This window comes from Drosophila nasuta, chromosome 3 (genome assembly GCF_023558535.2).
Source record: "Drosophila nasuta strain 15112-1781.00 chromosome 3, ASM2355853v1, whole genome shotgun sequence".
Taxonomy (NCBI): domain Eukaryota; kingdom Metazoa; phylum Arthropoda; class Insecta; order Diptera; family Drosophilidae; genus Drosophila; species Drosophila nasuta.
This window is the reverse complement of record NC_083457.1, coordinates 52,886,354-52,900,830: the sequence shown is the minus strand read 5'-3', so window position 1 is coordinate 52,900,830 and position 14,477 is coordinate 52,886,354. Positions and strand designations below refer to the sequence as shown.

The following is a 14,477-nucleotide window of genomic DNA, read 5'->3' as shown; positions in this document are numbered from 1 at the left end:
GGAGATCGAGAAATTATTTTCGTATTTGTTTATTTAGTGAATATTATTATGCGAAACTGTTTAAATAATTATTACATTATAAACAAATTTTGTTTATCAATATGTAATGCATTTGGCACAGGGCCACACAACAACTGATCAGCTGTGAAATGCTTGCAATAACCGGGGCTACGTTAAGACCATCACTATTAAAGTAAAAAACAAACAAGCGCATTTTGTGCTTCCCAAAAGTTAATTTACTTAATTTTTATATTTTGTTGTCCTTTTAATTGTGTTTGTTATGACTGCGGAAATGCATTGGAGCTATGACATACTCAAGCAAATGGCCATCGAAGGCGCCTCCAAATCAGACTTGGAAGATATGAAGGAGCTGCTGTCCAATGAAATTGGATCTGCACGTAAAAAGGATCGCATCCATACCATACAGGACTTGATTGATTGCCTAGAACGAGGTGATCAAATCAACGAGGAGAATGTGGATGCTTTTCGTACGATTGGCAGACAAAACCCGCCATTGCTGCAGGCTCTAGATAGCTACCAGAAAGTCCCATTTACGCGTCCCTTTGTGAATCAATATCGGGAGCAACGTCTCGCGGATCAATTAAGACAGCAACTTCACATTAGTGCATCCCATCACATTGCTCCACCTCAAGCGGTTGTGGCACCACAACCACAGCCACAGAACTATGTGGTAACTGCTCAATTCACGGCTGAGAAGCGAGCGGCAATCTTCAAGAAGATCTCACAGGAATGCGGTCGCTCCTGGCGAGAATTGGGTCGCAAACTAGGCATTGGCGAAGGCATCATGGACGACATCGAGACCACCTATCCGCGTGACCTCAAGTCGCGCATTCTCCGCCTGCTGCAGATCTTCGAGGAGGATGAATGCAACGATCCACGTCAACTGCTCCTGCAACTCTGTCAAGGACTCGCCGACTGCGGTCGCAAGGATTTGCGGAAGAAGGTCGAGCAAATAATGTCACACTAATCACAACAATAAGTCTTCCAATGTGATCGCCATAAACTAAAGATTTGTATAAGTCTGTAAGCAAAGCATTTAGGAAACGTATTTAATTTCAATTTTCCAAAGCAATAGCATACCATAAATTCCAATTCAGAATTAATTTTGATTTTCATCTTGATCTTTTTAAGAACTAAGCAAAATTATTTTTTTACTTATCGTTCAGGAGTTAAAATAATTCCTTTATCAGTATGATTGCAGCTAACCAGTTAAAGGCTCCTCCTTTATTCAACTTTTATTTAGTTAAACATAAGAAAGCAACCAACGCTTATAAAAAAAAATTGGAAGTACTGTTAAGTTGTTAGCATTACACTCGATGATATAGGCAATTGTCTTCCCTTGCAAAGTTAATCAAAGAAAGAACGCTAAAATGACAATAATTTTATATAAAAATGGTGCATGTAAAACAAAAATATGTTTGGGTATACAGTATTATGCCAATAATTGTAAGTAGAGTACATTAAAATTAAAATGTATACCCAATAATAGTTTTAATTTTTAATTATAATAAAACCATTATCGTTATTACATTGTCTGACTAGTCAAAAATGGATGAACTTATCAGCAATGTATGATTAATTAAAACCGATAGCGCCTTTTTATATAAAATTTCAATATAAAACAAAAAACTAAACTGTCATAATCCAAAACATGTCAATGCATCTACATGCACTATTAAGCATTTATCTTAAATCATATTGCAATTGTTACAATTCGCTATGAATTTAAATAAAAACCAGAAAGTCAGTTTGTTCGTTTTTATAGCTTATTCTTTATATATTTTTCGCATAATCCATGACACTGACTACAAGAAAAAAAGGCGGGGCTCTTGATAACTTGCGCCGTTCTTTTTCTTGATAACAAGGGTGTGTTTCTGTTATTGTTTTTGTTTTCCTTCTCGATTAAAAGATGGGATAACCAGGTAATAAAGTCCAACATAAACACGTAACGTAAAACAGTTGCGCTCATAAATTGGTTTACAAAGTGTAGATCGATTTGACACTGGAGCCCTGCTTGACCATTGTGTCCTTGTGCAGTTGATATTGCAGCAAATTCTGGCGTCCCAGACGCAGAGCATCACGTAACTTGTGTCCAATTTCGAGAGCAGCCTCCTCATTGTTACCATTGGCAGTCCAAATAGCTAAGCAGAATAGTTGATTTGTTATTATAAGGTTTCTATATAAGTATATGCAGTTTAAGATTACTTACAAATCTTATTGCTCTTGCCACGAATGTTGACAACAGCACCGCAAATCTGATCGGAATGATCGAAAGCCTCGCCAATCAAACAAAGCAGCTGAAAAGAATTGAAATAAAATCATTAAATGGAAACGGTATAGCATATAAAGAGAGTGTTATCTACATATAAGATAATTGCAAGTATTATTGGAAAATATACTTTAGATACTTAAAATCTTTTAAATTGCCCATTTAGTATACAGAACTTGCTGTTTAGAGCCATCAAAACTAATGGAAGATTATTCAGACGTTACAATTTAAGTCACATTCGCAAAGAATTGCATAATTTTATATTACAGATTGTGTTGTTTTGCTTACCACATCGAGCCACAAATTGTCCAAGTCATTCTTGGAGCTTTTGTTGAGTGTGATGACCCAGCGACCACCTTGCTTATTGGCAGCATCCTCCCACATTGGGCTAAATATGAAAAGAGTCAAATTTAATAAGCAATCATCGAACAGATAGCAAAGAACACTAACCGTATGCCCTTCTTGAAGAGGGAGTAATCGCTGCCCAGTTTAATCTCTGATGGCGGCTTAATATGATTGTATAGGCTCCAGAAGTCCTCGACGGTATCGAAGCTGGTGATCTCGTTTTGCATATCCTCCCACGACTTGGAGCGATCGTTCTCTAAATACCACAATGTCCATGTGTTTTGCAGTGGGTGTTTGAACAAATGCTCTGTGCGCACAGCATCGTCTCCAGCATCAGCAGCGTTTGCCTTCGGCTGCTCCTCAGCGTTGTTCTCAGCAGCAGCTGGAGCTGGGGCGGCATCAGTAGCAACTGGCGGCGTTGGCTCCGGACGTCCGGGGGCCACTGTGTTTGCATTGGCATTCGCTTCAGCGTTGCCAGCAGGAGCGCTGCTCTGTAAAGCGAAGAAGAAAAAATATTGAATTAAATATTACAAAAAAATAATAGAGAGATTGCATTGCGTATATGTAAGTGATTTGCTTTTTACTTTGAACATAGACTTGGGGTTGGCAAAGTTCTTCATTCTGTGAAAGTCGCTCTGCATGTTGAGGCTGTTGCTCTTGTTGTTGTTGTTGCTGTTGCTTTTATTGTTGCCAGGGAGCTTTCGCGAGAGAGACGTTTTGTTGTTGTTGATTCACTTGACGCGATGATCGTTCGTTGCTTGCTGTGTATATGTATGTACTCAGTTAGGTGTGTGTGTGTTTATGTACTGTCTGTATGCGTGCGTGAAGCTTTTCTTTTCTATGTGTGTATTAGTAGCTCTGTGTGTGCATATGCTCGTATTACATATACACATACATATATGACGAAGACGAAATTGCTTGCAATATTTTTGTGGCTTTTTTCGACAAATAGAACTCTGGAGAAGATCGTGATCAAGAGTTGGAGATGGAGGCAATGACACTACACTGACTCACTTTTAACTTATATTCGTGTCGTATATCTTTTTACAAAATCGGAAAACTTGCTAAACTTGTTATTTATTTGTTTTTGCAATACACAATTTCAGGCCGGTTTTTCGTATTTCGTTTCGTTTACTTTCTACTTGCGATTTGTGCAATAAAATTCAACAATATTTTAAATACGCGAAGAAATTAACTCTTTTTTGTTTTTCCCCCCGAGTGTTTAGGGAAAATTGCTGCTGTTATAAATTTCGAAATAAATGTGATGTTTGAACGCTAAAAATTTACAAATGCACAAACAACACACACACATAGAATGTCTGAAAACACACTGACTACTTTTCTCCTCTCCCTCTCTCACCCTTACTATTTGGCTCACTCACTGATCATCAGTTTTTGGCTATTGAAATTGTACTTTGTAATTTTTGAGTTTGGCGTGTGCGAGTTTCAATAAGTGACGCGAATTACTGAAAGCCAACGAACTGAACGAACTGTTGTCCATCATCTGCTGGCGTCGGCGTCGACGTTAACGCTGCTGCTTGCAATGAAAGTCGCAGTCGTCATGGCAAAACTGCTATGGCTGACGGCTACCGCTTTGTTTGTGTGCTCATTGCAGTAATTTACTTCTTTCTTTTTTTTCTCTTGATTCACCTACTTTTTATGCTTCACACATGCATATGCACACATATGTATATATATACACCTATGTATATAAACGAATATGTACAAATTCACATTTGGGTGTGTGCGAAATTCCAGCGAGCGACGACAGAAAAAGAATGACAGCTACACACACACAAAAGAAGCGAACGCACGGCGTGTATTTTTAAAGAGCAAACGAAAACCAAAACCCGTATGCAAATGGAGTGAGAGAATGAGAGAGAGAAAAGAGTCACTACTTCATAAGGTAGCGCGAGAAAAATGTACACATACGTTATGTATGCATGTGTTGGAAACACGTTAACTTCACTTTTACATTACGTTAATTGAAAAACACCAATTTGTTCACAAGCTGGCAACAAGCACATCGAATTTTATTCCGATTGAAAAAAAATAAAATGCAAATGGAAAATCTGCCGATGACGTGCCACGCCAGCTGCACTAAAATACTGTGCTGCTGCCGTCGTTGTCGCTGTCATCGTTGCCCTTGCCGAGCCGCCCCCTCTTAAGCAACCAGCCCTGTTTATCGACGACCCTGCCACGGCTGAAACCGAAACCATGCGGCTATCATTTCAGCATATTATTCTTACCTTTTCGTTCTCTGACACTACCATTATTGCAACGAGAGTGTATTTGATCAGATACTATTTACGCACGACACTTGTGTACTAAAACTCGTTGTAAGTTTCGTTTAAAAGTTAAATAATTGCGTCTGTCTAAACTTTGTATGTCCAATACAGCGTGACCGAATCCACAGCGACAGCATGAAGTTTTGAGTATATTTTGGTATATTTCGCATTTGTTTACAATAATATTTTCATAAACTCAAATGGTCTCATTACGTTTCCTATTGGCATTACTAAAATTCGATAACGAAATGTATCGACGGCGGAATGTCAGTTGTTACTTTTTTCAAAAAATACTATTTGGATTTGATAAATATGTTGAAATATTCACTGCAGAAAATTTAATTACAAAATATGCAAAACTTAAAAATATTTTTTGGTTAAATGTTAAATGCTAGTAGGCCGTAATTGTAACACAACATTATGAGGTAGATAAATACAAACGAATGTTTTATAGATCTTAGCTTATGATCGAAGTCTGGACCTACTTTTTGTTTTTAAAGCTCGATTATTTACTTCGTAAACCTATGGAAAAAAATTATTAATATATATAACCTAGATTATAAAAAAATTACAAAGTTTAATTAATTCGTTAAATTACTTAGCAGCACGTGAGCCGTAGCACTGCCAACCCGTTTTAAAGTATTTGAATGTGGTATATTCAGATTTTCGGGAAATTTTGAATACAAATTTCGAATAGAAAGAAAATGATGAAAATACAATTCGAAACAGACATTTGGTTTATTTCTATTTCTTTTTCGCTTGCTCCGGCTCAGCTGGTACATTTAATTTAAAATCTATGGGCTTATCATAGCCCATTATGCGCACATAGTGCTCGGGATCATCGAACAGGGCTGGATCAACGAACAACGGACGCTTGTTTACTGTGAACGAAGTAAACATTCCAGGCACCTCGGGTACAACAACATCACTGGGCCGAAACGTTGTCTGTTAAAATATGAATTATTAACGAATTGCTAAGGAAACATTGTGTTCGGATGTTACCTGAATCTTTGTCAGAATAAGCGATATTGTTGTGGCGGTGTATTCATCCGTCGCTTGATTGTAGTGCAGCTCCGTTACGTATTTCTTGGTAACAAAGTGCAACAGCAGCGGTGTTACGAACGTAAAGAAGCCACCAACGGTACATAGCAAGACAGCCATTCCGGTGCCGCCAATCTTCAAGCCCTGTTCCATTAGAATTGGTTGCGCTGCGATGCCGGCAAAGCTGGTGGTAAGTGAGAATAATTTGACCAGCTTCATTCGTGGAGCCAAGCTGCCGTAGTACACACGTTGCAAGGTAGTCTCTGCATTTTTAGCACTCGGGGTTGGCTGCTGTGTTGCATACAATCGGATTTTGTGCTGATTTTGCTGCTTCAGTTGCACTTGTGGTTGAAGGAAGGCTGCGTAACGCGTGTGTGTGCGAGCTGTATTTGCCAAGACAGCGGCAAATTGTTTAGCACACGGCAAAGCTGCGCGTATTGTCAACATTGTTAAGAAGTTTTTATTTGTATGTAAGTTTCTAGGAATTTTCTTGTCGTTTGCGACAACACCACATTGTTAAATAACATCAAAACAGCACACATTTTGCCAAAACAGCTGAGCGGAGCTGTTAACGAAAACAGAGACTGTTGCCTCTGTTAAAATGGTGTGCATGTCGCCGTTGCAATGTGAATGTAACATTATTTGAAACGACCGCCAACATTTGAAAGTGCTAAATAGTCTCAGCCATAAAGTTATAATGCGTAAATACCTAAGTTTCGAAGCATTAAATATTTAAACTCAATTAACCACGCTCCACACGGTGAGTATGGACAACAACAAGAGCAACAGCAACCACATTATTACACCGTTGCAAGTACCAGGATAATTGATACCCAAAACGTGCAGCAGCAACTGAAAATTTGGTTAGCAAACAAAACTTTTGTGTGGTTGGTTGGGAGGTAGTTATATTAGCTGGTTTTCCTGTTAAGTGGGCATTTGAGTGTATGTTTTATAACAAAATTATGGACATGGATTGTGAGCTCATAACTTTTCATGCTTCTAATATTATTGTTGTTGGATATGTTATGCCATATATTTTTATACTTATTGCTACAATATTTTATTTAATATTGTTGGATAAACAATTTAATATTGTAGTAGCTTGGTATCTTTAAAATAGTTTTTTGTATTTTGAGTGTGCTTCTTTTTTCGTTTTTTATTTAGTATATTTAAAAAAAATGTATCTTTCAACTTGGAAGTGTTGCCAGAGTCGCTTTTTTCCCGTCAAAACTGGCTTTTTTCAAATAGCATTACCATTTAATTGAAAAAATTGCAAACAGCGGGCAGCGGGAATTCTGGCTTTTTTTTTACTTAAATGTTTTTTTTAGATTTTTTTTCTATTTGCCAAAATTATGGGACAATATTTGCTGTAGCTGTTCTGTCGATGCTTGCCAACATTTTTAGTGTTGTTAAGCAATCTCAAAGAACACGCCAATTCTTATCGTAGCGTCACTAAAGGCGAAAGTGAATTGATCTTAAGTTCAGTGTGATTGCTTTACATTGTTGGCTCATTTGGATCATTTAGGAAACCTAGTCGTTAAATACTTTGAAGACGACAGCGCTATTCGTTTTTCTACTCGTTGTTTTCTACTTAAAATGAAAATACATTTTATTCTAAATCATGCATTTATAGTTATAACTTGCGCAGACTTGACAAATGCTGATATAGATATTCCTTCCTAATAAATTCCTAAAAATGATGGGAGCTGGATGAACATATGACAATAAAAATGAGTAGAATGAGGATAGTTTTAATGAACTTCTCCAAATATTGTGAATTTAGAGCAGCTGGTGTACAAATTCTATACATATGTTTCAATATAACCGATTTCGTGCGCTCACCCTGTGACTATCAGAGAGAATCCGACGAATTGAAAAATCAGCTATTTTTAAAGCTTTTTTTTTTATAATTTTTCAGCTTTTTTGCATCGTTTTTTCCGTCAAAAACAGCTTTTTTTCTCAACAAACTTTGGCAACACTGCTTTCAAGTAATGTATTAATAATTAGTGAATAGGCGACATATTAAGAAAGAATTGTATTATCAATACAGCTATAATAGCATTTAGATCGTTATTCTAAAAATGTCATACATTTAAATTAGCTGAATTGAGTACAAAACCATTTCGCTTTAATATATGTTGTATTAGAGCTGTTAATCACCTTGTTTATAGTATAGACAATGTGAAATTATAATTTCGTGCTAGCCAAGAATGCAATTTCGTGCGCAATAGTTGCAGTTGATTAACAATAAATTTGTGGGGCGGTGGACGGTGGACGGTGGGCGTAACTAGTTTACGAGTAATGTCCATGTTATTATGTTAAAGTCAAAAGTGCGTGCACGAAATTTGCATGTAAATTCAAATGAGAATATGCTTGAATTAATGTTAATCGACAGACAAGAAATTATGGATATACATAATATGTATATATAGGAATATATATTGATAATGCACTGTAGGTGATATCCATGCAATTTGTCGCTGTGTTGCATGCAACCGCCATGCGACCACATTATTTAATTTATTTGCCTTTAATTGTTTCAATGAAAATTACCCCATCGAGCTTATAGTTACATGCCGCAATTTCATTTTACATACATTACGCACACACAATTGATTGTAGAATATTTTCGTTATAAACTATAAACTATCTATGTCAAGTGGCTGGTTGCAAAATCGCTTTAATGCAGCGCGGCTCCGAAAAATTCATTTGGCTGCACTCAGGCGTAACTAATCAACAATTTTCAAAGTGACCAAAAATCACATTTGATTTTGATTTTGATTTCCCTTTCCCCGCCTCCCCCTCTCTCTCTCTCTCTTCGTTTTCTATATCAACGAGTTGGTCAACTGCTCTTCTGACATGTGCAATGCTTTAGTTCAGGCAACAATCCTTTTGTTATCCATGCCTTTTGTTGTCATTTCATTATTGTTATTTCATGCATCATATTCATTCGGCGTCGTCGTCTCCCTCTCTCCCTCTCCCTCTCCCTCTCCCTCTCTCTCTCTCACTCTCTCTTGCTAGTTAGTTGTTATTGCTGCTTGCCAATTGTTTGGCCAAAAATTTCACATGCAGACGGGCCAAAATAATTCATGGCACAAAAAAGTAGCAGTGCTCTAGAAGAGTGAAGAGGGTGGGGAGAAAGGGGAGAAAGGAGAAAGGGGGAAGGGGAGGGAAATCGTCATCGCATATTGCACATTCCAAAATTCGTTGTGATATCAATTTATTTTTATGCTTCGGTCACGGCTCCTTTTTATGTGTTATATGTGTGTTTGTGTATGTGTGTGTGTGTGTGTCCTTTGCCACACCTCTTTTTGCATATATTGCACTGCATTTTCAATGCTGCATTGTAAATTTTACCTTGCCACATTTATCCCTTTTGATTAATGTGATTTTTGATTGCGTTTGTAATTTGTTCAATTTCCTCTCATTCTTTTTTTCTGCTTTACCTTAACTGTGGTGCATTTAATCACATTATTAATTTATTTAATTATGCATAATTATTAATTTCCGCCAGTCGCAGAACAAAAAAATCACTCATACGCCCCTTTGTACAGCACTCAATTATTTCACTCAGTTCTGCAAAGCAAAAAGCGACTCCTGCAACCCCTTTTCATGTTGCAAACAACTTGCAACCAACTTGCAACCCTTAGTTGCCACATGTTGCAAGCAGTTCGTTAAGGAGCAGTTCGAACTCTTCGAAAAAACGTTTGTGGAAGTTGTTTGAGGAAACTATTTGAGGCAAGGTTCGATTAAAAGTATGCGAGTTGTGGCGCATGTTGCATGCAACTTGAGTGCGTTGAGTGGATGACTTAATTGGGGAACTTACAGACAGCAAATTATTGTGTTTATGCCATGTTTGAGAGTTGAGTGAAAGTCACAGGACTCGGAGTGAAACTCAAACTTGGACTTGAACTCAAAAGTCGAAATTGCAACGCGTAATTGCAAGTTGGAAATTAAATGCAATGTAAATGCATAATTACAGCTAATATTCTAATGCTTGTGAGCCTTAAACCAAGCAGCAAAAGTAATTTGCTGCCATAAAGAGCGAGCATGATGAAGGCAAAGCAAATTCACACGCGTTGCAAGGACTGCAAGGATTTTTTTTATAGTTAAGAGAGAAAAGGAGAGGGAGAGAGACAGAGTATCAGTTAGCTGCGAGCTAGACGTGCAATAAATCATTTAAAATTCACTTTAACACGCGGCGAGCAGTGAACAGAGAGAGAAGCTGGACAGACAGGACCAAGGACGAAGGACGAAAGTAAGAGAAACAGAGCTGGATTCAACGACGCATGCAGTTTTCATAGCAATGTGCAAGTGTGAGGTGAAATGCTAAACTAAATGCTGGAATAATTACAGACTTAAACTATGCGCATATTCAAAATAAAACACAAAAACCCAAAAACCAAACCCAACACAACAAAAAAAAGAAAGTAGGAAGGATAGAAAATGTGGGCAACAAGGAGCGAAAGGTCCTAGAAATATATGCACATGAAAAGCGACGAGAAAAATTTTCGAATGCGGCTCACACAGGTGGCAAATGTGGGTGTGTGTGTGTATTTGGTTTCATTGTCAAGCATTCGAATGCCAAGTTCCGACCTCCGCCTCTCCTCCGTCTCCCTCTCACTCATTTTCCACCATTTTTTAAGCATAATTCATTTTCACGCTCTCCCGATGCCATTATTATGTTTCGTTTCTTTCATTTCGTTCGTTGGGGGGAACTTCATTCATTGGAGCACATTTTCGGTTGGATAGTTAGTAAATTGGTTTATAATTTATACGAGCTATCAAGTGGCCAAGCAGGCAACTCATAATTCTAACCATTTTAATCAAGACAAATGTGCAGCAAGTGGGTCACGAGCTCGGCTCTCAATTGCTCTCTATGCTCCTCTATGGCAATGAGCGAGGGAGCTACAAAACTTTGAGATACTTCCTTAAATATTTCGAGTGCGGAATATATTGATTTGTTAATAATTTTAGTACCATCAAAGTGTTTAAATAATATTAAAATGCAAGCTTAGTGGAAGGCTTATCAAGATACCTGCTACCCACTGTGAATAACAGAAAAACAGTCCGGTATTAATTTTTATATACCACAAAAATACTAAAAATACCAAATGTTATATTTGGTATATTGAAATATACCATAGAGCAGGTATTAAAATGTGTTTAATTATACCTAGAGTAAAAGGGTATTATAACATTGTGCCTATAGAAAATACAGCTGTGAACTTTGAAATAGCAGTGCGACACAAAAAAAAAACAAAATAACAGATTTTTAGCATATTCCTTTTTGTTAGTTGATCCCCGGCACATTATTTTTGTAAAATGGAACATATAGATAAGAAACTACCAAAAACCCCATTAGATTTGTTCAGTTTTTCTGAAATTTTGATATTTTTACCCAAGTGCACCACTTTTGGGCTGCACTTTAGAATAGCAGTTTTTTCTTTTCTTCCACGAAAAAAGCCGAAATTGTTTTTAATTTTATGAAAAGTGAGTTTAATTTGGTTTATTATTATAGTTTATACGACAATACAGTATAACTATAAACAAAAATTAAATTTTAGTGTGTAAAGGACCTCACTGGTCCAAGGTAGAGAGGAGCTCCTTTCTTGAGGTTAGGAAGGAGCAAAATTGTATAAAAAAGTTCTGTGTCGCCTGTATATCTAACAGGCCAAAGGACGCATCTCCGACTATATAAAGTATATATATAAATTCTTAATCCGTGTCAACAGACGAGACGATATGTTTCTGTTTATCCGTATGAATACCTAGATCTCAGAGACTAGAAGATATAGAGGGATAATTTTTTTCGAAGTACTTTTGTTTGGGTAAAAAAGCCTACGTCCTCCGGGTCTTAGAATTACTTACTTTGGCTGACAATCTAGTATATTTTACACTCTATGATATATTTTGAATGTAAAAGATAGTATTCGGGATATTTTTGTTATTCTTGCAGTATTTAATTTGGCATATAATAAAATAAATATGACACTGTTTAGCTTTTATTCACAATAACATAGTTTGCGGGTATCTTAAAGTTCAACACACTCGACTGTAGCTTTATTACATGTTCGTATTATTTTAATAAACAAAAACACATGTTTCCAATCTTTTCTGTTTTTATTTCGTGGTGTGTCATTATTTTTTAAATGATCCAAGTAATCGGATTAAACATTAAGTTTCGTCAACAAATTTGGTGATAAAATCCAGATCAAACTTTTGAATCCTTCTGAAAATATGTCAAAATGATAAGTTTTAAAACAAATTCATATTCTACAATACTTTTATGTTTTCAATTCTGAAAAAAATTCAAAAAACATTCCGATATGAAAACTGCAAATATGTCAAAAATTAAACCCAGATCGATTTTTTAATTTAGATAAATTTGAAATAAATGCAAAAGAATTGGTGTTCTCATTTTTTCGAAGGCAACATTTTCTCGCTGTTCTAAATATTGGAAACAAACTTATGTTTTTACCTCTGCTATTCTATACTCTACTCTACTATATACCCTACTATACTAGTAGTATGTAGTACTATATAAATATGAAATTTGAAAAGTAAATTGAACAACTTCAAGTTGCTTTTTAGTAGTGTGTATAATTGGAAAAAAATTGTTGTATTGCTTTTATGTTGATCAGTTAACGATTTAAAGAGTCTCCTTTTTGCATTTGCAATGAACAAGTTGAGGCAAAAGTTTCGCTGCTTTGGCCAAAATAATTACTGACAAAGCCTTAAATATTGAATTACACACTTATTTATTTTGACAGCAGGCGAAGAAGGAGAGGATAGAGGGGAGATGAAGCAGCTGAAGAGCTGCAACTGCGACTACTCGACACTCGTCTGGTTTTTGTTCGTCCGCACTTCCTGTCCGCTCTTCCAGTTGTCCCGGTTACAATGTGTGTCCTTGTCGGTGGCTATTCAAATACCTTTTTGCACAGAGAGAGAGGAGTCTGAAGTCTGGAGAAGTCTGCCAGTGGCACTCTGGTGTTTACTTTGTGGTTATTTTGAGGCTACAAGTTGCAACTTTTACATTTACGAGCCACTGCGAAGACAATGTCCACGACAGGACAGCACAGGACAGGAAAGGACTCTCTGGTCTGTGGCCTCGACTTGGTCTTAGAAATATGCTTGCTGCGTAATCTAATGAAAATGAAATGGCCACTGAGTCCAGCTAGCATCCAAGCATTGATCTCAAGGCACTTAAAGCAGCATTTCATTAACCCGATTCCGTTTGTCTGTGCAAACTTAAATTTCAATAAGCTCGACAAGCATGTAGAAGAGGGGAAAGGGGAGAGAGAGGCGTCGTCGTTTTATGCCTGTCCAGAGAAATGTGTGTGCATGTGCCTTTTGTTTCGGCACGCAGCGGATTTCGACTTCAAGCTGTCTGCCAGCATTTAAATCAAAATTAAACCCCGAAAATAAGCTGGCAACGCCAAAGAGGAGGGATTAGAAGAGGAGCGGGAGGGGGGTAAAGGGTTGTTGTTAGTTTGCCAGTGCAGCTGCAGCACACAGTCAAGTGTCTAAAGTCAATGGCTGCCTTGCTGTCTTGTTGTTCTTCTGGCCAAACGCTGCGTATACGTAACGTGCTGTTTGTTTGCTTGTCCTGCGATGCAACAGACAGCTGTGTGTGTATGTGTGTGAACGAGTGTGTGTGTAGCGATTTAATAAAAATAGATGAGTGAACTGGCATTAGAGTCAGTGTCTATCTATGTTACACTCTATCTCACAGACCTAGACTTCATTGGCTTTGTGCCTTTTGCCTTTGGCTCACTTCAAGCGTTACAAATTCAACTTTAAGCGTTTTGACGCTAAGTAGTTGATGGCTGCTCCAACTTCCAACTCGACTGTTCCGCTGCCAATGGCAACTGAGAATGGAGAACTGAACTGAGAACTGAGTGCACTCCCGCATTATTTCTTTAGCATATATCAAAAGTTATAGTTAAAGAGTTGCATGTTTTGTCGGAGAGCAGAACGCAAACGAACCTCATATATAGTTATATATAGATGAGTATATTGGCCACCCGCCGTTTCCTTCCGCAACTTTCTGCTTGTCAGCTTGCTGCCCTGTCCCGTGTCCTGTCATACACGCATCCTTGAAGCTAAATTGAAGTGTTTGTGCTGAGCGCACAAGTGGCCAAAATGTGCATGAAAATAGCTTAGAGCAGCATGAACATTTTTGACAGCAGCAGCAGCAGAAGGAGAAGGAGCAGAGAAGTTGCATCTCCAGCATTCAGACCCCATCACCAGTTACCAGTTACCCAAAATGTCGATGAGCATCGCGTGCAGCAACAGGACAAAACTCCAACCACGTTCACATCATCACAATGGCAATGGCTATATAGGGATGGGGATGAGGATGGGGATGTGGAGGGGGGTGTGGCATGTGATGATATGGGGTTCCACTTACGCACATCGTTGCGACTTTAATATTACATTATATTCTTATTCCTCTTTATGTTACATATACATATATTTGCCGCATAAATTCCATGTTCCAAATTTATCTG

General features: G+C 37.6%; 3 protein-coding genes across 6 annotated transcripts; 1 reads left to right on the top strand and 2 right to left on the bottom strand.

The window, feature by feature from the left end:
* The first annotated feature begins 117 nt into the window (after nucleotides 1-117).
* Nucleotides 118-1,730, top strand: LOC132792508 (fas-associated death domain protein). Its single transcript, XM_060801919.1, has one exon. It carries the CDS (start codon nucleotides 281-283, stop codon nucleotides 986-988), a length of 708 nt encoding a protein of 235 aa, XP_060657902.1. The 5' UTR covers nucleotides 118-280; the 3' UTR covers nucleotides 989-1,730.
* A 35-nt stretch (nucleotides 1,731-1,765) lies between these two features.
* LOC132792507 (eukaryotic translation initiation factor 4E1) lies at nucleotides 1,766-5,045 on the bottom strand. 4 transcript variants are annotated; one of them, XM_060801917.1, is made up of 6 exons: nucleotides 4,616-4,731; nucleotides 3,220-3,396; nucleotides 2,741-3,126; nucleotides 2,579-2,678; nucleotides 2,231-2,318; nucleotides 1,766-2,162 (listed from the first exon to the last, which is right to left on the bottom strand). In XM_060801917.1, the coding sequence occupies exons 2-6, from the start codon at nucleotides 3,274-3,276 to the stop codon at nucleotides 1,999-2,001; spliced, it is 795 nt and encodes a 264-aa protein (XP_060657900.1). In that variant the 5' UTR covers nucleotides 3,277-3,396; nucleotides 4,616-4,731; the 3' UTR covers nucleotides 1,766-1,998. The 4 variants fall into 4 exon arrangements, with proteins under 4 accessions (XP_060657900.1, XP_060657899.1, XP_060657901.1 ...); XM_060801916.1 differs by lacking the exon at nucleotides 4,616-4,731 and adding an exon at nucleotides 3,650-3,928 and having other exon boundaries at nucleotides 3,220-3,591; XM_060801918.1 differs by lacking the exons at nucleotides 3,220-3,396; nucleotides 4,616-4,731 and adding an exon at nucleotides 4,885-5,045.
* Nucleotides 5,046-5,555: 510 nt separating this feature from the next.
* Nucleotides 5,556-6,499, bottom strand: LOC132792509 (transmembrane protein 70 homolog, mitochondrial). Its single transcript, XM_060801920.1, has 2 exons — nucleotides 5,926-6,499; nucleotides 5,556-5,868 (listed from the first exon to the last, which is right to left on the bottom strand). The coding sequence occupies exons 1-2, from the start codon at nucleotides 6,409-6,411 to the stop codon at nucleotides 5,668-5,670; spliced, it is 687 nt and encodes a 228-aa protein (XP_060657903.1). The 5' UTR covers nucleotides 6,412-6,499; the 3' UTR covers nucleotides 5,556-5,667.
* Nucleotides 6,500-14,477: the final 7,978 nt, after the last annotated feature.

Bases quoted from the DNA above. Each gene is read 5' to 3' on its own strand.
- LOC132792508 (XM_060801919.1), top strand. From the start codon at position 281: ATGACTGCGGAAATGCATTGGAGCTATGACATACTCAAGCAAATGGCC.
- LOC132792507 (XM_060801917.1), bottom strand. From the start codon at position 3,276: ATGCAGAGCGACTTTCACAGAATGAAGAACTTTGCCAACCCCAAGTCT. The intron at 3,127-3,219 runs GTAAAAAGCAAA...TTCGCTTTACAG, and splicing joins ACCCCAAGTCTATGTTCAAA to AGCAGCGCTCCTGCTGGCAA. The intron at 2,679-2,740 runs GTTAGTGTTCTT...TTTCATATTTAG, and splicing joins CTCTTCAAGAAGGGCATACG to CCCAATGTGGGAGGATGCTG.
- LOC132792509 (XM_060801920.1), bottom strand. From the start codon at position 6,411: ATGTTGACAATACGCGCAGCTTTGCCGTGTGCTAAACAATTTGCCGCT. The intron at 5,869-5,925 runs GTAACATCCGAA...ATATTTTAACAG, and splicing joins TTATTCTGACAAAGATTCAG to ACAACGTTTCGGCCCAGTGA.